The sequence below is a fragment of the Labrus bergylta genome, chromosome 21 (genome assembly GCF_963930695.1).
Source record: "Labrus bergylta chromosome 21, fLabBer1.1, whole genome shotgun sequence".
NCBI classification, from domain to species: Eukaryota; Metazoa; Chordata; class Actinopteri; order Labriformes; family Labridae; genus Labrus; species Labrus bergylta.
The window spans coordinates 11457257-11478909 of record NC_089215.1 but is presented as its reverse complement, the minus strand read 5'-3'; the positions used below and the strand labels follow the sequence as shown (position 1 = coordinate 11478909).

Here is a 21653-nt window from a genome sequence, read left to right as displayed (position 1 = left end):
TAGAATGCATGGATCAAAAATGTCCATTCCTACAGCTGAACTTCAACTCACTTGGTGGCATATTGTAAATGACTGGGTGAGGTAAGGGTGTTTTACAACCACCTGTTTTAAAATGACAAAATCTCCATCGTTTGAATGATCGATAGTGTAGAAAAGTAGGCTACAGAGGCTTTTAAAAAAAAAACTACAGATCTTAAAATAATATTTTTAACCAACCTAGGACTTCAATTTTTTCTTGTATTGTGCTCAGGTAATGATACAGACATCAATATGTATCATATCTAAGTTTAAAATTCTCGTATGATGACAACTTTAGTCTTATTTTTTTTTTTTAGCATTTGCAGGTATTGTTATTGTCTTGTTATGCCCATTAAGTTTAAATAGCATAGATCATTTTTTGATGAATGTTTAATTAGAGAAGAGGAAGAGGACATAGGGCCCGCTCCTTAATGCAGCTGTAGGTTTACAGTAAAGGACCTTCTTCCTCCTCCACACACAAAAAAACATCTGCAGTATATGGCACGTTTTGGTTTCACATCATCCTCCGGATACTGGTCCATAAACAATTCGGAGAACACAAAAATAAGAATTTGCACTCCTTTGTTTGGTTTTGCCTCTACTTTGCATTGTATTGTTCCTCTTAATTCAAATCTTATTGTCATTTTTATGTGAATCACTTTGCACATGTTGGAAAGACCAGTGATCTACACTTGCAGCTTAAATCCAGGAGATGGAGGCAGAGCATTGCGGCCCCTGCGCACTAAGGTCAAATTTAGTTGGGATGTCCCTTTCTCATCTTTAGTGACTGAATTTGTGGTTTTGGATAACTAAATTGGAGCATTTCCTTCAAGATACTAATTACTATTAAACCACATCATGTTTCAATCATTTTCACCCACCACAGAGTGATGTCAGCCGAAGCACACTAGTTCTTTGTCGTGGTGTATTTTTTTTGGTGAAATTGAGTTTCAGAAGGCTTAGACTCAACTTCAAGAAGGCATTGCTGAATAATGCTCCTTATTTAGTCAACACAAAATAAATGCACCATTTTTTATTTTTTTTTGTAAATTCTAACTTTTACTTTAAACCACACTGTATGTCCGGCTCGTCATTTGACCAAAAGACAGATTATCAGCCAATGCCACGATCCAAATGAAAACCACAAACACCAAATCCACAAATCATGAACAGAAAATAAATGCTGTTGTGTAAGATGACTCAATTTGTTCTCCCCCTGACTTCAATGATTCAATAAATAAACTGCATCACTTTACAAAAGTTGTATTAAGTTGTTTCATACTAATGGTAAAAGAAATACTTTTCACAGCAAAGTCTATGGGTTTCCTAAAGTATTGACAACTGAAAACAGTTGCAGTTGTGTGAAAAACTAACATTTACAGCCTTTTGGGGGTGGGGGGGGGGCTGTGTAAAAGCAGCGCAAACAAAAACTACAAACATGGCTGGGATGTGTATAGGTAGAAGTCTCATTTATCAGGGTACAAGTGGGTGTTTATGACAAATGCCCGACAAATTGTGTCCAAAAAAAATCATTTTTCTACATATTTACAAACACATATAATTATTCATTGTTATCTTGGGACAGTAGAGGCCTGCACATGATTGGGTGCCTTTCCACAAAGGACAGCAAATGTCTGTTCTTTTGTCCTTGTTCAGCTGCGTCAGTCTTTCCCTCTGTATGTGATGTTTGTGAAGGTAGATGTGGCTCCTTTGTAGAGCGGGTTGTGTCCCTGTTGTGAAAATACACATTAAGATACATGAGTTAAGGGGAAACAAATTAATGAATGAGAGAGAACATTAATACAAAGAATGCCTACTCCATGTCAGCATGTATTCAGTACACCTATCCTGGGATTTAGACACGAGTATACACTTTAAAGTGTGGCTGATGGATTTGGTTTCTGTCACTATTAAAGCACTCTGATAGTGTTCGGCCTTATGGGATTTCTTTTCTTTTTCTTCAGGCCACAAAGATGCCTGTTACCAGTAAATCGCTAATTAGCGTTAGCTAATTTAAACCCAGCCCTTCCGGTGGCTGCCTTTTGTTCTGCTGGGAGTTACAACATGCCACAAAAATAATAAAAAACATCTTCAGCCAAGGAGCGAGAGGCTGCGTGTGTGGCCTTTAGTGAGTGAATGTGTGTGTAGAAAGGGTGCCTGCAGGACTGCAAGACCGAAGAAATGAGTGGCATCATTGCTCAGTGTTTCTTTTTTAATTAAAGACCATGAACATTGGGGTCTATCTGGGTCGACCTGAACAAACTGCATTGAACACGTGCTGAATTTACTGACCGTGTCCCATTTGGCACGAGCGCGTTCTTCCTCAAATTTGGCGAACTCCCGTCTGTCATGGATTGTGACAAGTAGTTTCCAGATAAGCAGAGCCGCCAGCCCGAGAAAGAGGATGGCTCCAGCCACAGATAGAAGCACCACCAAAACGTCTGGACCCTTGGGGCAGTCTGGGTGGAAGAGGAAGAGAAAAAGCAGAAGAAGAAGAGATAAAGAGATGAGTCACGTGGGCACACAGGAGAAGATAAGCCAGGAAGGACAGGAGAAGTCTGCTTTCATAACACTGTTTCCTCCTTGTCTCCTTCACTTATATGGATTTTATGTTGCGTGTGCTGCTGTCCTCTCTGTCCTACGTCCTTCCTCGTAACTTCTTGCTGTGCTCTCCTTGGTCATTTTCCCCCCAACATTAGCTGCTCTGGAGAACTTTGCTCTAAATTTACCACCAAAAAATCTTTCTTTTTGAGATCAGGTTTTTTATTTTTATAATTATTTGTCCTATTCCGCAGCTCAAATTCCCTTCAGATGGAATGAGGTAGAAACACGAAACTTGGCACAGTTACTGGAAATGATGATTAGCTTCCCAATTGGCCAGATGGTGGCGCTGTACTTAAGGACACAGAACTCAATAGTTCAACGCCCCTCACACCGTAACTCAGATTTAATTGAAATTTGACACACAAGTCCAGCTCATTGTGCTCTACAGAAAAGCCTCTTGGACCAAATTCCCCCATGATGGATTTTCTGCATTTTTCATTTTTTCGAAAATCAAATTTTTGACACCTCCTAAACTGTTGTACCTAATTTGCTGTGGATGCTCATTGGACAAAGATCATTATATGTTTTACAAAGGTTGTTAATATCTTTAGTTTAAAATATATTTACCAATACATTTCACAAGGGCTTATAAGAGAAATGGCCATGACTAGTAATAATTCGGCCAGTCATTATTGGCCTCTAATCCAATCCTAACTCATAGGGGTTACCAAAAATGTGTATTTTGGTATTTTGGTTTTGTTGCGTGCCCCATGTATGGAGGCTATAAACCTTGAAGCGGCTGTGCTTTGATGCATGTTATCTCCCACTCCTCCAAATGTTTTCTGTAGCTGTCCTAGCCTTACTGGAAAAAATGGCCTGAAGATAACTTAAAAAAAAATGTGTGTCCCAAAATTGGGTTGGCAGATTTTCTTCCAAATTGGTTTGCTTGCTCTGTGGGTGTGTTTGAATGAAACATCTGAAGTGTCATACTGATTGATGAAAGTGAACATACACACTGAGTTTCATTCAAATCTGGAAGGATGGACACATGTTGAATCATTGAGTTTTGTTGAATGTTGAATTGCTGCAGGCTTTGTGATGATTAAATGACTAATTCATTGTTCTCCCTCTTTCTTTAAACAGATTTAAACCAGCTGAAAGTGACATTTTTTAACTTGTTGTGGTTGTTGCTTCACAAAACGGTCTGGAACCCCCCCCACCGGCTATTAATTATTTTTTCTTCATTTCAGTGTTTTTTCTTCATTTGCACCAGAAGGCAGTAAAAACAAGCTGTGAACACTGACATTTTATCACTGTACCAGAGTGGGTGGGGCCATCTCTCCTCCTACACATACAGGCATGGGGATGTTTAGAGAGGGAGGGATTTATGCGAGAAAAAAAAATACATGTACATGTATGTAACATGTATGCCCCTCTACGTGACAACATGAACGAGCTGCATCTGGAAAGAGAAGCAGCCCTGTCGCTAAAAACACACATAAACACAGAGCCGAGAGCAACAAACCCAGAGAGAGTTAAACTTATATTTGATATTTGCTGATGTACAGAATGTTGCAAATTCGTCCTTTAAGTTGACATTTCAAACTTGACAGCGAACAGTTTCTTTTTGACACGAGCAGCATTCGCATTTATTTGGAGTTGTCCTTTGTGCTACCTCATGTATGTTATGTCTGATATCAATTCCTGTAAGCTTTAATTTAGCTCCACTTTGCTCACACGCTTGTCTGTCACTATCTTTGCCCTTTTATTGTTCGTTGTTCCACAGTGGCCTTCAGAGGTTGGTTTTAGAGCACAACTGCCTGCTGTTGCCGAATAAGAAGAGTAATGAGAATGAGCCAAAACAGTAAAGTTTAGGACGGCAAACTAAAGCAATTAGCGGACGGTGACTATTAAGCTAACTGTAGGGCTTGGAGGGTCTTCATTGGTGGGTCACTATAAAGCACTTCTTTTGTACCTCTTTCACCTGAGTTGTCATCTTATGTGAAGAAGGAGAATATACAACTAATCCGTATAGCGGCTTTACTTTTATTTATTTTTTTTCATGATTTATTTTTGGGCTTTTTTGTGCCTTTAACGGAGAGGTAGGACAGTGGATCGAGTCAGAAATCAGGGAGAGAGAGAGAGAGGGGAATGACATGCGGGAAAGGAGCTACAGGTGGGACGGCTTTCCTTTGAATTGTTCATTTTTCAAGTAATGAATACCAATGTTATGGACAAAACGGTATGATTTGATTCAAAGCAAAAAATGTTACTCGCTGCATTTGTTTTCATGGTCACAGGAGGCAATGAGGGAAGTCTGGTAGGGATTTTCATCTTTATTGCAAAATTGTCTGAAGTTTAAACTTCTATCCACCAGTGTTAAGATCTATCTGGTCTCCATATGTGTTTGTTTGCCGGTCTGGATCTCTGTCGTCAAGCCATTTTTCTACATGTTTGTACTTACTTTCACATAATGTATGTGCAAAGTAAGCCAAGTGGATAGATGGTAGCTGGGTTAACGTAAAGGGGCAACCAGGGTGAACGTTTACAACCGACATCAAAGCTTTCTGCCTCTTCCTCTCTCCTTATAGCTTTCAGTATTTCCTCTATTTCCTGCTCTTAAACTGGCCCTTTTGATCCCTATAGATGCTACCAATAAGGCAAAAGCACACATTATGTCAGGTTAGAACTCATGACTATTTATAAACCTATACAAATTGACAGCTATAAAATGAGAGAATGCTTTATATTTTACTTTCCCATTTTCCCCATCCTCTCTTCTCTTTATCCTTAGTTACCAAGCCTCGTTCTTCCTTTAAAAATGTTTTCCATCCCTTTCTTTTTCTTAAAAAGTCTCCTCGACTTCTCCCTCTCCCTCTGCTTTCCTCTAGAGGATTTGTGGAGTCAGCGGGTTCCAGGAGGACCTGGCCAGCTGTTTACGACCCTCTTTGACACGACGGGGTGCACTGTGTTCAAGGCAAATTTTGGTTTACTTCTCTGCTACCCAGTTGTGTCTTAATTAAACACACACATTCATTAAAGGCAGACCCTGGGACAGACTTTCTCTGCGGGCACTACTGGTCATTAAAGGCTGTTTTACCGCCCCACGCTCTTTCTATTTGGCCACTTAACAAGCAGATGAAGGGCATGCAGAGGGAAGTGACAACTTGTTCTTGGGTAAAGAGAAAACACAGGTTTCACAAAGGAGAGGATATTCTTATTCAACTAATATAGCTTGTATGTTGATTTTTCCTTGGCGGGTTTAGATTTAATAGTCCATTTTCTGTGCAGTGCTTGCTTTTCAGTCTATGCATCAACTGTGCTTTGATCGTATATATACAGAAAATCCGAACCATATTTTATATACTGTCCTTTAGCCAGTATTGAATAATTTTTTTCGGACATATGAGGGCAGCTAAACAACATTTAAACACTACATTGAAAACCATGTGTCCAATAAATATCTGACTAGGTAGCTGCTAAATGCTAATTTATGTTCAACAACTAATTTCTACAGTTTTCTGAGAGTTTTCTGATATTGTTCAACGAATGTACCCAAATCAAACCTTTTTTTAAAGCAGCTGTAAAGAAGGTTTCACAGAGCTTTAAGTCCAAAACAACGAGCTGAATTAAGATAAATAACTGAAGGAAGAGAACAGCAGAGCTTAGAGCTTAGATAATCTCATTTGGGTTCCTCACAAAGAGCAACCCCATTCACATAATTGTTTTTATATAAGTCATTGTTAAAATATTACATATTAGTGCAGCTTTAATTTTCTGCAGTTACTAAAGGTTTCAATAAAGGATGGATTTGTCTTACCTGGTTCTTTGACGACAAACAATATAGACTTGCCACTGGTGTCCTCATAATACTGGAAACGCTCCAGGCAATCATCCTCATCCTTGTAAGTGCAGTTCACAGCATTTGTATCATGGAGCACTGCATGGAGAGAAAATAGTTCAAATGAGTTGCTCTAGGTGTTTCTCTCCTCTTCTTTTTGGTTTACTGAATCTTTTTAAACAAGAAATTCATTTCTTTGGTCTTTTTTTTTTTTTAGATATAACTTTTTTTTGCTAGTACTGTTTACAAGTTGTAAGTAATGGCTTTATGGGTTGGTAATTGTTCAGATTGGTCTCACCTAATTCGTCCACCAGCCTAATTTCGTCCTTGCAGATTCTAGAGCAGGTGTTATCCTCAAACAGCCTTCCCCTCTTGAAGTGCTTACACTCCACACACTCTCTTCATAAAGAAAAACAGACATCCGGTTGTCACTTCATCCTGAAAGCAGACATTTAATTCGTCCATTGTTTTTGTGTCGACTCACTTCTTCATGGTGCAGGCATCAGGGCAGGTGGGGCATTTGTCACATGTGGCTCCATAAGCACCCGGTTGTGTGCACTCACAAGCCCCACATACACACTGGCCCCTCCCGCTGCACAGCAGACCCACGTTGGACATGCAGGTGTCAGTGCGTCTGGAGCAGTTACAGTTCTCACCCTGCCAGTCTGGTGCACACTGGCAGAAGCCACAGTTACAGACGCCATGGCCTGGTACGGAAGGGAAGGTAGAGGAATCGAGAACACATCCATTTATTATTTGCCCACTTTGCCGTTGCATTTTTTGCACAGCATGAGTAGGCCTATGTAGTGACAAAACCACCAAAATGTCAGTGGGTTGCAGAGGCTTTTCAAAGCCACTACAAAATTGTTTACTGGTAACATTTCCTTTCCAAAGAGACAGCCAATAAATGATTAAGGAGAGGAGGACAGTGCGAGTAAAATGAATTCCGGGCTAAAACGAGGGTGTGGTAGGAGTTAGGAAACAAAGAGGAAAGGCTTGGACTGCTTTGTGGTGGTTGACAGGACTATATTTTAAATTGTTGTGGATTATTTGTTTTGAAGAGTCAGTTTGATAGGCTAATATTATATGTTGTTATTTTTAGCCACGTTAACAAGCATTAACTTATTGTCTCTATCTTTTTCATGTTATTACCCAATAAAGCTCATGTACCTTAAGTCGGAGCATTGTCATCCTTTTTTTCACTCTATCAACATATTGTGAGTTTGCAGCTCTAAAAATGAGTACTACATTTATATCATGTTTACAAAGAAAAGCCCCGTTTTCATGAATTCATCTAATGCCTAATATTAGACTCCGTTTTCGACATTTTCTAGGAAACAAGTTTCTTTAGAAATCTTGGGAACTCCACTAGAATTACAAAGTTCTGTGGGTTTCAACTTTTGTCAGGTCAGCATGAGTGTGTAATGACTTGTCCTAGCTTGTTAAGTGGTTTTGAGTGCATTTACCACAAGCCTGTGTCAGAACTTTGTGTATTTTCCCGTTTGATGACATGCTTTAACTTTGTGTAAGAAATTACAAAATAGCTTTTGAAAATATCCACCACTCTGTCCATAAGACAAAACACATGCAAGCTCACACGAGATAGCTGAAACATGCTAGCTGAGGTAGTGGTACACACTACATTGTTTTTTTTTTTGTTGTTTTTTTAACAAATGTAGTTGTTTACACCTACTACAAATGTTTCAAGTATAATTTTTCCAGTATAAACAATCACTGTAACATCTTGGTTAGACATTTTTACATACAGTATGTTAGCATAACAACCTCTGTTTGATTTCAAACACTTGGAAACAGAAGTGATTAGTCATGTTTGTTAAGAAACTCAAACCCCATTTGTTATCGTGTGGAGAGCTTTTACTTTTGGATACATGATTCAGTGTGTGTCCACTTTTGTTTGTTGTTATTCCATGTATCTATGTGTGTATGTGCATACCAATATAAAAAGAGTGACAATGCAGAAAACAGTGTGGCCTATATCAACACAACAATGCCACTTTAAACAAAGAGACAGGAAGCTTCTTGGAACAGTCTGACTAAATAAAAAGTGAACCATAACCAAACTATCATTACCACTTGACCACAGGACCGCTTACTTTTAATTACATCCCTCTGTGGGGCTGAACATAGACTGTGTTCCTCATCTTGAACAAGGTATTTTCAGACAAAAGCAGACCATGTTTTACACCATGTTTTACACAAACGCACACACGCACGCACGCACACACGCACGCACGCACACACGCACGCACACACACACACACGCACACGCACACACTCACTGATCATTTCCAGTTCTCTCAATCTTGGCCCTTTTCTGCCCAAACATGGGTTTATTTTTAGCCTCATTACACCACATGAGCCAATATGTAAGCAGAAAGGTATTTTTCATGTTAATCTATGGGCACTGGGGAATAAAGGAAAACATTTCTCTGTGAGGGGAGCAGATGGGGGGGTAGAGTGATATGAGATCGTATAGTTAGCTATAGGCAGGAGTGCAGTGTAATCGACAATGCTATATGAAGATTTCCTCTTAGTAATTCAATTACCAGTTAATGTACTAACTACTATGCAATGAATAAGAGCACTTGTAATAGATAACTGTGGAATTTGTAGAAAGCAGGCGTAGAAGCGGGAGCAATTTGGGGTTCAGTGACTTGCCCAAGGGCACCTCAGCATGTGAATTGAACCCAAAACCTTCCGTTGCGAGACAACAAGGAAACTAATTGCGATTAGAAAAATATTAAAAGCTATTACGCAATATAGTTTTATGTTTCTCCCAGACTGAAAAGAAGTGACAAACATCCTCTGGATAGCATCATTTCTTTTGACTGAATGACATACTGTCTTTTTTAAAATCACTAGAAAACAGAAGGATTATGAGGCTCTGGCTTAAAGCTCTTAACAATTACCAAATACAAACTCGTCCTCACTATTTCAAAACCACAACCACATTTCAGACTCTCCTCTGACCGAAGCAAGCTACTGTCAAACTTGAGAAATCTTCTCTATACATCAATCCTGATGAACTCTGTTGTACAAAATCTCAGCCTCACTGACATAAACATACAACCATACATTCACACGCATGCACACATCACACCATATGTTTATTGTGAATGGAGCCCGTGTCCCGGGCAGAGGGGAGGATTGTTATTGTAAGTAATGCTTCCCAGATTGGGTGGGTGGCAAGCCAGTGTGGTGAAGGGGGACCGCAAACCCCCAATGGCCAAGAGACATACATTCTCTGAAACTCTACACACTATGTTTATGAAAGTCAGAGGGACACTTAAACCTACCTCATCTTTCAGTTTCACCAATATTGTTTGGTTCATGATCATTTCACGGAATGGTTTAACAGTTTGAGAAATAAGCTGAATCTGAACGTAAAGACAGCAGTAGGTTAGCTTAGTATTGATTTAGCATGAAGTATTATAAGAAATTAAATTATTACAATATATATATTATAATATTTGGAATTACTTTTACACCAAAAACATTTTGAGCAATTTTGTAATCACTAAAAGTTAAATATTCATTCAACCATTCCAGCCTCCCCAATGTGAGGAACTGAAGCTTTCTTGAACCATTAACTGAAATCTTAAGATTTTAGACTTATGGTTAGATATAATGAGACATCGCGCTCTGGGTGATTACAGAAAGATGGGGTTGTTTTTCTCTATCTTCTAGACAACAACTACAGCAACAACAAACAAAAACTGCAGTCACAATACATCTGAAAACCATTTGACCTATCTATTATTCATGCTATTATTCATTTGAAAGGTAATTCATATTCCTATTTTGGCTCATTAGCTCTTACCTGAGCATAGTTCCCCCTTGTAGCGAAGGCAGTTGAAGTCGTCACACTCACACAGCTTTCCCCACACCTTTCCAAAGTCGCTGCTGTGGCACACACACTGGCCGCACACACAGTCTCCACGGCCACTGCAGATGGCAGACTGAGGACCTCCGGAGCCCGCAGGTCCGCTGCAGCGGTCCTGCTCTGTGGGGTTATAATCCCCCTCTGCACACTCGCAGTGCGGCCCCAAGCGGCCCGGGTGGCATTGGCAGATGCCGCACTCGTAGGTGCCATTTCCGTGGTTACACTTAGGGCTGTCGGGCTGGGCTTTGCTCTGACACTTACAGTCGCACTCAAAGGTGACAGTGATGGAGAGGGAATCCTTAAAGCCCACAGGTTTAATGATGAAGGTTTTTTTCTTCTGTTTGGGGCAGCCACGAGCTCTGGCTTCCACGCTGAAAGAGACCTGAGAGGGAATTGAAATTGTGACCAAAAAATGTGTATAAAAGAAATATTTGTTTTTTTCTTAAATCTTACAGCAGATTTTGTACCTAGATTATCCTTTCTCTGTAACACCCATTGTAAATGAGGTAACAAATTACAGCAGTTAAGTAAATGTTGTTTTAATAGGCCCTTAAACCGTGAGCATTGTCTAAGCATTGGGTGGAAACAACACAAAAATGTCAGACAGGAATGCCTCCATATGTATTTAGTAAAAGTAACTGTTCATTCAGCATTACATCCCAATCTGGTAAATGTCCAAAAGTGGGCAGATTTCAAATCTGGAGAGAAAGCCATATATGGTGAAAACAAGAGGCGCCAAGGCAGAAAGAGGGAAATGTGTGAAGGCCAAAAAATGTCACCTGCAGTGAGGAGAGAGCGGGGAAAAGAGCCAAAGAAGCTGTGATAGAGAAAAAATGCAAAATAAAAAAAAGAATAAGAATAACTCTTTGTGTTGTCAGATTGCTGTGAATGAAGTAGCTAGAAGGAGAATAAGAAAACATTAAACTCTGAGACAGCTCTGATCAACTTTTTTCCATCATCTTCTCTCTGACTCCATGAGGGAAAATCCTACTTTTAAACATGTTAACAGCAGCAAAAGGGGAAATGGAAAGAAACCAAAAATAACTTGTTTTGAACTAAAATATGTTATTTTAATGCCATTTAGTCATGACAAATGTCAGTCATCCTGTGTGATTTTCCTTCCATATTGATAGAATGTAATGGCTGGTGGTGAAGAAGTATAGACATGAATGTTGATAATATTTTTTCTCATAATCACTTCTTTAATGCATGTAATAAATCTGTTCAAGGGGATACTGCTACTGCAACTTTTATATAGTATGAGATGTGTCTTATGGAGAAGAGACGGCCTATCCTATTCTACCTATCCCTACTTAACCTGACCTAACCCAGCCTAACTTAACCTAAGCTAACATAACCTAACCTAACCAAGCTAACCTAAACTAACCTAACCTAACCTATGATCTAACCTAACTTAACCTAAGCTAATCTTACCTAATGTTATCTAAACTAAGCTAAGATAACCTAACCTAAGATTCATTTACCCAATTTAACCTAACCCAACATAACCTAACGTATGTGTCATTGGTAAGGGTTTGTTGATTCAAACTTTCATCCTATTTCGCCTTTTTCTTGTTAAAATGAATCCTCCTAATGGAATAATAATAATAATTGTTTCTTTGAACAGCTTTCCATTACTTTTAACAGTGATGCCATGACGTTTTTAGAGAGCGTCAAAAGTAGACATGACTTAATTTTATGCAATGGGCAAGAAACCAAAGGAGGGGTTGCATGAACTAACCGTGTCTCCTATCTTGATTCCAGAGCAGGATTTAAGGCCAGGGATGAGCTCTCCATTCAGACATGTGGCATTGAAGGACAGGGACAGCTCCTCAGGAACTCCTTGAAGCTCCAACTCCACCTTGGAACGGATTTTCTGACAACACCAGTGATGCAAATTTTTTAAAAAACAACAGGAAACACATGGAAGGCTTAGAATGGAGATGATGTCGAATCTGCTTAAGTTAGTGATAGTGTTACAGAAAACTAAATGCAAACAATTAATCAACAATCTTTTTTTTAACAAATCAAAACTCGTATTTTTTCCTTCTATTCTCCCAAATCATTGATTTGTATGAGGAAAATACAAGAGCAAAGATGAACACTAAAGCTCATATGCACGTGTACACATATTACAAAGTTAAAGCCAAAGATAAAGCTAGATTTAATTTCCACCTGCTCCGTGCCTTTATGCCCAAATAATCACACAGCCAGGAGTCTGCTACATTTGGTCAGCTTCACACTTCGGCCACTGTGGAAGTTCAGCTGAGACTCTGGCTCAACTGTGTGTATGACTCAGACGCTATGGGTGTGTGTCAGCAAACACATGTCAATCCCTAAAACACTGTCTAGTCTAAGGTCTGTGCATGTGTATGAGTGTGTGTGTGTGTGCGTGTGTGTGTGTGTGTGTGTGTGTGTGTGTGTGTGTGTGTGTATGTAACACTTACAGCGTAGGCCTTCAGTATGAGCTGAATAACATTGCCAGAGTCGTTTGACAGTATTCCGACTGTGGTGCCAGGAATCAGCTCACTGTAGTTCTACAAGACAGAAAAACACAGAATGGACGACTGCTTCAGAATACACCGTCAGGGAAACTATTCATCAACATTTTTTAATAACTTATACTACTTATTAGTTCATACGTATAAAACCTGTTTGTGTCACATAAACAATGAAATGAATGGTTATTAAGATTTTCTCAATATTACATATTACAATAATGTAATTACTTTTAACACTATTACACCTTACAACACCTACTACTACTGACTACTAAATAATCAGAATCAATGCATTTGTGTCAATACATTTTTTTTACCACATTTGACATTATCAGTTCAAAGTCATTTATTTATGTCTTATTTTGCATTCAAACATTTAAAAACATACAATTTATTTTTCCTTCATTTAAATAGTATGGCAGGAAAAGGCCGAACAAATGCACCAAGAGGAAGCTTATTGGAAACACTCTGACCCTTATGCTACACTGGTTTTATTGGTTTCATGGTATGACGTAGTTGCGAAAGCTGTACCAAACCCTTACTGTTGTAAGGGCAACAAATATTTGTGTGAAAATCTCTTAAAAAGCAGTACTTTCTAACACTCTTAACCTGCCTCTTATGTCCTTAAATTCCTAACCTGATGGTTTTTCTGAATGATAAATAAGATAATCATCCTCTGTAATTCCTGCAAATACTCAGTTAGTTCTGACAGTGCTCCATTTTGGAAAAATGAGTTTGTATCCTGTGTCTGTCATAAAAAAGTGATTCATTTTGAGTTTTCCAGTCTTCCAATGCAGGGTCCAAGAATCTCAGTTCAAACCAGTGAGGTTTGGAGGACTTGGGCTAAAAGGTTCTGTGTTCAACATGAGATGAAAACAGACTTGGATTTGTCTTTATCTCAGTTTCCCTCCAAAAACATGTGCTTAAAATATTTTGTTGTGTATTTTTCTGTTGCGGCTGACCTGGTACAGAGGAACTACAGGGTTGGTGACGGCAAAGATGAGGTTGATGTTGTTCTCTGACATCTTCTCTGTGATCAGAGCGAGAGACGGGTAATCCTGCGGGGTCAAACCAGGTGGTATAGTAAGGACATGCACACATAAACACACATGTTCCATTTCACACTTTTACAGTTTCAAACAAAGCCTCTTATCCTTTTCTTCCTGTGCAACTAACACACACTTACAATATACACTAACCATGATGGTGGACATGTTATACATATTGTCAGAGTTGAGGTGACACTTTCCATCGTGGGGCTGTACGATTCCAGACAGACGACCGTCCAGAGCTTGGTGGGTCTTAGCATCAGAGGTGAAGATCAGTAGGTGGGATGCACCGGGACGCCAACCAATCTGTTCCTGGTTAACATCCACACATGTAGAAAGATAGGAAGGAAAATTAAACTTTTTTTAACTCAGATTCTGAATGTGGATGAGAGGTTATATTCAGTTTAAGACTCTTGACTTAAAGGCTTTATATGCGATTTTTTGATCCAGCAGATGTCGCCCTTGAGCACCAGCATGAAACCAAAACAACTCGCGGTGCATTGTTGTGTTAGCATGCTAATGCTAGCGATCTTTATTATGCTCGTATCTTCACACTGCATGTAAATTTACCCGAAATGAGTGTGATCTAGAAACGCAGTTAAGCAGTGAGTACAATACGTTAATTTTCTTTTCTCTGGTCCCTCAATTAAACAACTTTTATTTGCGAGGGGAGGAGTCAGCCGCCGTCCCGGCAATGTCAACAAACAGAAAATATGACTCGGAAAACTCGGATAACATCACAGACAGTGGGACTCGGGTGTTACACCCATTGTAGACAGTCATGACTCAGAGTTATTTTCAGAGGATATACTTGATTTCTATTATATTTAAGTGCATTTAAAGCCTTTAAGCAGAAATTCTTATATTAACCTTATATTGTTTGTTTACTTAAACTCTAGTTCATGTTTGCAAATCCTGATTTATTTGCGTGTGTACATCTGTTACAGAAGTGTGAAAGACTGTTAAACAACATCTGAGTTACGTGTTTTAGTATGCGTACACACCTTGCACACAGCGGCCTGGATGATGGCATCAAAGCCTCCCTCCGGGGCATCTCGGTTCCTTGAGACCATCTGCTTCTTCACCTCCTCTGTGAAGCGGCCCACCTCCTCCGTCAGAGACAGAACGTGTTTGTAGCCAAACTGGGGCAGACAGGTGGTGTTGATGCTGTCAATGACACAGAGATCATCTGATCAGAGAAGCTGCTCAGAGCTTGGATTCATCTGAACTTATTTGTTTATATAATGTGTGACCTCCACACTTAGAGATAAAGTTATTAAAGGGAAGTTGTGAGTGGGAAAATAAACAGCTGGATCAGCATGCTAACGTGCTAACAATGATGAAGCTTACGTTCTAATGTAAGGAACATTGTCAACATTTGTTTAGTCTTGCAAGCTAATATAAACTTCTACTTAATGTGCATCTTATAAGAATGTCAATTAGTTTTGCTAAAGTAAAGTAAGTAAGTCAAATATATCAATATATCTTTACATGAGATACATAGTGCTTTACATGGACATAACATCCAGAAATATTAACATGAAAGATAAAACTGTCTCATGAGCCATGCAACTAAAAATGTCCAAAAAATGTTAGACACCTTAGCTCATTGCAAAAAATCTAACTACCCATTATATTAACATTTGTAGGGTGATTAAACTCTTAAAATTGACTCTTGAACTGGCAAACCACAGGGATGTGTTCTGAGTAGTCCAAAGTTTGGGTGCCAAAGCCTTAAAAAAGATATGAATCTTAATAAATTATTCCAAGGGAACATGATTGTCTGTATCAAATTAAATGTCATTCAATTCAGAAGTTTTGGACATATTCAACCAAAATAGAAGAAGAAATGTCAAACTCATTAGTACTAGCCAGAAACAAACAGATTCCTTAAACTTGGTAGAACTCAAACTAGGCAGAGAAGGTCTGCTCAAATTGTAAGGAAAGCCATCAGATAGCTTTTGAGATGTTTCAGTTTGGACCAATCTGATGGACTGACCAACAGATTAAGTTGCAATCTGAGATAATTTAGAATGTTTTATTCTGTTCATCGTTCATTTTAAAAAGCTTTTAGTTTCACAAAGATCACTCTTCCTCTAAAAAGACTTTCTCAGCACTTCCATTGTGCCCCTCTGTCTCCCTCCATTTTGAACTGGACCAAAATTCTCCCCTTGTCTTATCTTTTATCAGAAAACATTCCTGGAAGCTGGATCTCAGCAGAGTGTTTGTTAGCGAGAAAATAAATGACCCCAAAGAGAACCTTAAACAACCAAATCAACCTCAGAGGAGCCTTTGGGTGGGGTTAGGTGGTTTGCATTGGTACACTTTTAACCTCTCAGTAGATTACCTACAGCTGATTCAGAGCAGCTGACCAAGCAGTATGAACCCACAATAAGCCTTTAACAAGTGCTGTGACTCTGAGCATGCATGAGTTTTAACTGAGCTACGCTGTGTTTAAAGATGACGAACATGAAGAACATGACATCATCTGCATAATGAATCTCCTTCCCACAAACAGACATAAACAAGTAGCTAAGTGAAAGCAACACCAATCAGTAGTCCTAGACATTAAGAGTGCTAAAATTGTTAAATGAAGTATGGACTACTAAAATAAACTTTCCATCACAAACTCATCAGGATTCAGGTTTGGTAAATTGGCTAATCCTGAAGTTTTTTTAAATCATAAAATGTGGCTGACTAATTTCTCTAAAGCAATAGTTCCACATTTTGGTAATGATGCGCTTATTGGATTACCTTGAAGAAGATTAGTACATAAAAGTCTTCTCTAATACACCTGTAGTCTATGTTAAGTCTAAAGCTAGAGCAAAGAGACAGTTATCTTATTTTAGAGCTCTAAACAAACATAAATGACTAGCTTAGCTTCTGCCACAAGTGTGCCTCAAAACACTTTAAAAGTCAATATTTGACTTGTTACATCGTGTGTATTAGAGCTTTAAAATGTAAAACACTTTGACACAACGCTTTTAGGTTTCTCTCTGATTTTATGGTTTCTTAAGCTAACTGTCAGACAGTAGAAGGTATTTCCAAACACACTTCCAAACTTTTACTTAAATGCTGTACTTTTTTTAGTTTAAATTTCAAACTTAAACTGAATAAGAATGTCTCTAAAATTAAACCACATTGTGCAAAAAATCAACCAAGGCAAATTCAATTAACCACTTATTCAGATGAATTTCCCTTCATAGCGTACAGCTTAACCAAATCTAAGCAAACGTAAGTCTCATTCTTGCATAACATTATCATTTCATGGAGGTAGTTACACTTGGTAATGATGGAAGTAATTGATCTTTGATGTCTTTAGTTTGAGGAAGTGTCTTTCCTATCTGGAGATGGACAATGTAAGCATGGAGTATAATGGCAGGATAATATAAATTTTCAGCATTATTGTTCAATATGATTAACAAATACACTGTTTCATAAAACTGTAAGAAAGCATGACATTCAAAATCAAAACCTTTACCTGAAGCAGGGATTCTTTACAGCCTCTTTGGGGGAGATGTACATGTAGGGTGAAAGCGGCTTGTCCACGAAGGCCCCAAAGCCCATGCGGAGGTTGCTGGTGGTGCGATTCATGGCCTCTGCCAGACCCCTACCCAGAGTCCTCAGACGGAAGAGGTCATCGTTCATGGAGTAGGAGAGATCCATGAGGTAGTAAAGATCCACAGGGTAGTCCTCTACCTGACGCACTTTCACTGTAAAGCGCTTTGCATCATCTAATGGGAGACATGAATTGATGTTACTTTTACTGTAAATATTGCATGTGACTTAACCATACTTAATGTAACATAACATGACATAACGTGCATGTAACTTTCTTCAAAACAAAACACAGATTTCCTCCATCAGTAAGTCCTTGGCTGTTCTTGGTTAGTGATCTACCTGGCCTGAGGGTGATGCTCAGTTTTTGGGGTTTGATCTGGGTTACGTCCTGTGTGGCTCCCGCTGCCTTGTTGCTGAGGGGCCGGTCCTCAATCACTTGAAGTTTGCTGTTTGGAGACTCCAGAGCTGACAGAGCACAACCGGCTGCCACAAGGTTACCTTTTAAATCACAGCGGGAAGAACTGGCAACACCCTGGCCAAAGTCCTGAGAAAATATAGGTCACAGTTTTTATACAGGAAATCAGTCAGTTTTCAGCAAATTCCACACTGCTTTGGAAGTACTTTGTTTTAAAAATGTAATCAAGTTGTTATTTATTCACAGATTTCCCATCTGTGATGAATCTGTGTTCAGAAAGAGGCCATATTGGATTCATTTAGAGGCTTAAAGTCCCAATTCACCAAGAAAATGGTGCTTGTGTTTAAAAAATCTCCTAAATTCACCAGTTTTAACACTCAAAACAAGTACAAGAAGTTCTTCTGAAAATGATGAACCTATCAAGTCATCCTTAGAAAATTTCACACTTGAATGAAAGGTTGAGTTGGTTGACTCACCAGGGTGGGTTTAACATTTTTACATCATTGCACTCATTAGAGTGAAGCAGGAAACATGAATACATACAGTACTTGTGTAATATACCAGGAATCAAACCCAAACAGATCTTCTTTCATTCCTTTTACCCTCTAATTTCTTTCATCTAAATTGTACATCTGCATGAATTCTTCTAAGTCGGATAACTTGTTTAATGAGGAGATCTGTACCACCCAGCACCAGCCCTTCATTGCCTAAATGAAGTGAAGCGGAAAAGGGAACCCACCTCTTGTAAGCACCATGCGCAGCTGGGGTGAACAGCCAGACACTGCTTGCATGTGCTGGCCCCTCTGGAGGTGCAGACGTTTGAACCTGTAACCAAAAAGTGGAGCTATTACTTCAAACAAAGTGATCCCTCATTCGTTAAATCTCAAAAATGTAACACTATTGTGTTTTCCTAGTACAGCATTGTTTTGTATTCTTCTTCTTAATTTAAAATAAAAACTTTTGCATGTGACAAAAGAGTATGGTTTATATATAAGGTAAAAACATCAATAGAACTGCATTTAATTGGGCTTAATGTTGGCACTATAAAGACTGAGCAGTAATTCTGTAGTGTATCCAATGGTATTGCCTGCATTGCAGTCACTTAATCCTTAAATGCAAGAAAGAAACCCCAACTAGACCATAGCAAACTGGGATTCTGTACAGGTATAAGCAACTTTAAGAATCATTTATTATAGCAAAAGCAGATTAAAAAACTTTATAAATCAGTGTTCCTCTACAATATATACATTTCTTAAGTAGCAAAACATGAAAACACGACAAAAGTAGAAATTTAACTCACCGTAAACTAATGTTATTCCACAAAAGATGAGAATCCATAACATCCTTGTCGCCGGGAGAGCACCCATCCTGGTGCAGGCTCTCTGTGAGGACGCAGCCTGCGGACGAGCTCTGCTGATGCAGCTACAAGTAGAAAAGAACAAGAGGGAGAAAAAAACCTCTTTCTTCTGGAATGGACACAACTCCAAATAGAGTCAAACGCCTTAAAAACCACCCCTCACTCCACATCCACAGCCCTCATTATCATACTATTACATGAAGAGGGCGGGAAGAGGGCACCAAGAGGAGGTGGGAGCTTTTATTATGATCGAGGGCAGGTCTGAGAGCATCCAACATGTGACATTCAGTTCCAGCTGGTAAGTTGTTGCGCACTCTGGTAGCCTATATTTAAGTGTTTTTTTGTTGTTGTTTTTTTTTCGTTTTTAACGGGGTAACCTTATGTTGCATGAAAATATCATGGAAATGATGAATAGTCTACAGCATTTTAACTTTATTACAGATTCGAATTTGAATAAAAACGCCTAACAAAAAGGCTGATGGTATGCAGGCGTATCCACTGAATACTAATATAAAGCACTGATCGTGACATGGAACGAAAGTTAAAGGCAATTAGGTACATTTAGTATTAACTTTAATCAATTCTGTGAGAGGTTTGAATCTTTGGTAGTCATTAGTAGCCTATACTATGACTGCCCCCTAGTGGACATAATGAAAGGGCGAGTTGCAACAAAATCGAGCTGTTTCCATTCTTTAAAATAAGGATAGAATAACAGAATTAAAAGTTAAAAAAAAAATAAAGAAATCATTGCCCACTAAGAATCGGATAGACTACATTAATTGGTAAAATACATTTATTTCTCACCTGATTGTTTTTTTTTTTTTTGTAATGCAAGCAATTCTGACTGAATTTCCTTTTAAATATCTATCATCAGAATAGCCCTTTACAGAGTGCTTGATGTGGTCTATATAACATTATATTATTGTTAAATTATGCATAAATCAGCATTTTACGGATTTGGAATTTAGTAGAGATATAGCCTAATTTTATACTGTTGTCTCTTAACAAAATCATAGTTTATTTTAACTGTAAATGTGAATTTACAAAGGGCTAGTAAATAGGCCTTAGCTGCAGCGTATTAATAAAAGCATAGCTTAATAAAATATAATATTCAGTTAAAGGTACAATAATGGGGGCAGTGGTAGTGTACAGAGGCTGTAGCAGGCAGCCAGGGTTCAAAGTCCTTCCCTACTCTCTCTCTTCCCAATTTCCAACTCTATGCACTATCCTGTCTATCAAATAACTGCTCAAAAAGCCCCCCCCCAAAAAAATATATATAAATAAATAAATACAATCCACCTTTCCGATCTGAGATGAAGGACAGTTTCAATAAATACATATAAATAAGTAAAGAAAAAGTATGGTGATTTCGCCCCATATTGGTCAGAGAGTTTTTTTAGGCCTACTTTTTGCATGTTCTTCCAATACTTTTGCATTCCCTTACATACTTTTTTCCTTCTCTTTCTGAGCAATATATCTTTTTCCTCTTATCTGGTCCCACAGTAGCACACAGGTTTACTTTGTTATGGGGATATACTACTGCTAAATTATGGAATAAGTCAAAGTTAACTTACATGGATTCTTAGATCCAAGAGTCTCTCCAGAAGCAGGCTATGGCACCATAAAAGCGGAGGCCTACTTTATGCAGTTTCATCTACATCCACCAGGTGTCATCATCCTATTATATGCAGGCTACATGAATCAACTTTGCATGTCCTGTGGTAACACGTGAATTATGCATCTGCATGTGAGTCACATTTCTCTTATATTTAATATTCTGAGGATTCTTAGCCACATAACTGTACATAGAGTTGTGATATTGTAAATCTGCAATTCTTGTATTTTAATTGGCTTTAACATGTAGTGAAATAAAAATATCCAGCTTAGTCACAAAACCAGAATACCTTACACATATGGAAAAAAGAGTAAACTTGTTTTATTCATCAATAGTTAAAGAAGGACACAAAGACAATACAGCTTAGTCCAGAGCAGTTTGAATTACTTTAGCTTTTAAATAAGAAGGACATAGATTGACATGTTATACGAACAATTTCAGCTTTACATTTTCTGGATGTCCCTGGCATTTTCTTCAAGAAATGACACCCAAGTGCAGCCAAGCATGCCTTCCTTTATTGTCTCATTTTCCCTCTGCATCTCTTTCCCTCCTGCTCTCTCTCTGCATCCCTGGAAGTTGTTCCTCCTCTTTGTACTTTGTTTTTGACATTTCCCCTGCATCTTGAGCCCTCTGTTGCAAAATTTTCCATCTGTTACTTTTTCTCTGTCTTGCTTCACATTTGCCTTTCCTTCCCTCTTTACTGCAAACCTCCACAAGCGGTTGCACAACACTGCAAGAGAGAAAGCTCCTCTTTTCTCCTGCAGGTTTGATTGACAGCACCCCTTGCACACTCTTCAATAAGTGTGTGTTTGTGGAAGGGAGGGGGGGGGCAGTGTGCATGTGTCTTG

The 21653-nt window shown here is 38.7% G+C and overlaps 1 protein-coding gene across 2 annotated transcripts; it reads right to left on the bottom strand.

The window, feature by feature from the left end:
* Nucleotides 1-1036: 1036 nt before the first annotated feature.
* LOC109996880 (integrin beta-3) lies at nucleotides 1037-20843 on the bottom strand. 2 transcript variants are annotated; one of them, XM_020651208.3, is made up of 16 exons: nucleotides 20765-20843; nucleotides 19134-19255; nucleotides 18573-18658; nucleotides 17758-17962; nucleotides 17339-17591; nucleotides 14862-15024; nucleotides 14008-14169; nucleotides 13771-13866; nucleotides 12755-12844; nucleotides 12049-12183; nucleotides 10245-10689; nucleotides 6888-7110; nucleotides 6702-6802; nucleotides 6383-6502; nucleotides 2311-2477; nucleotides 1037-1748 (listed from the first exon to the last, which is right to left on the bottom strand). In XM_020651208.3, exons 2-16 carry the CDS (start codon nucleotides 19198-19200, stop codon nucleotides 1680-1682), a joined length of 2382 nt encoding a protein of 793 aa, XP_020506864.1. In that variant the 5' UTR covers nucleotides 19201-19255; nucleotides 20765-20843; the 3' UTR covers nucleotides 1037-1679. The 2 variants fall into 2 exon arrangements, with proteins under 2 accessions (XP_020506864.1, XP_020506865.1); XM_020651209.3 differs by having other exon boundaries at nucleotides 14008-14163.
* Between the last annotated feature and the right edge of the window lie 810 nt (nucleotides 20844-21653).

Excerpts from the sequence above, each read along its gene's own strand:
- LOC109996880 (XM_020651208.3), bottom strand. The coding sequence starts at position 19,200 with ATGGGTGCTCTCCCGGCGACAAGGATGTTATGGATTCTCATCTTTTGT. Across the intron at positions 10,690-12,048 it reads GAATCAAGATAGGAGACACG|GTCTCTTTCAGCGTGGAAGC; the intron begins GTTAGTTCATGC and ends ATTCCCTCTCAG. Across the intron at positions 6,503-6,701 it reads TAGGCTGGTGGACGAATTAG|TGCTCCATGATACAAATGCT; the intron begins GTGAGACCAATC and ends CTCTCCATGCAG.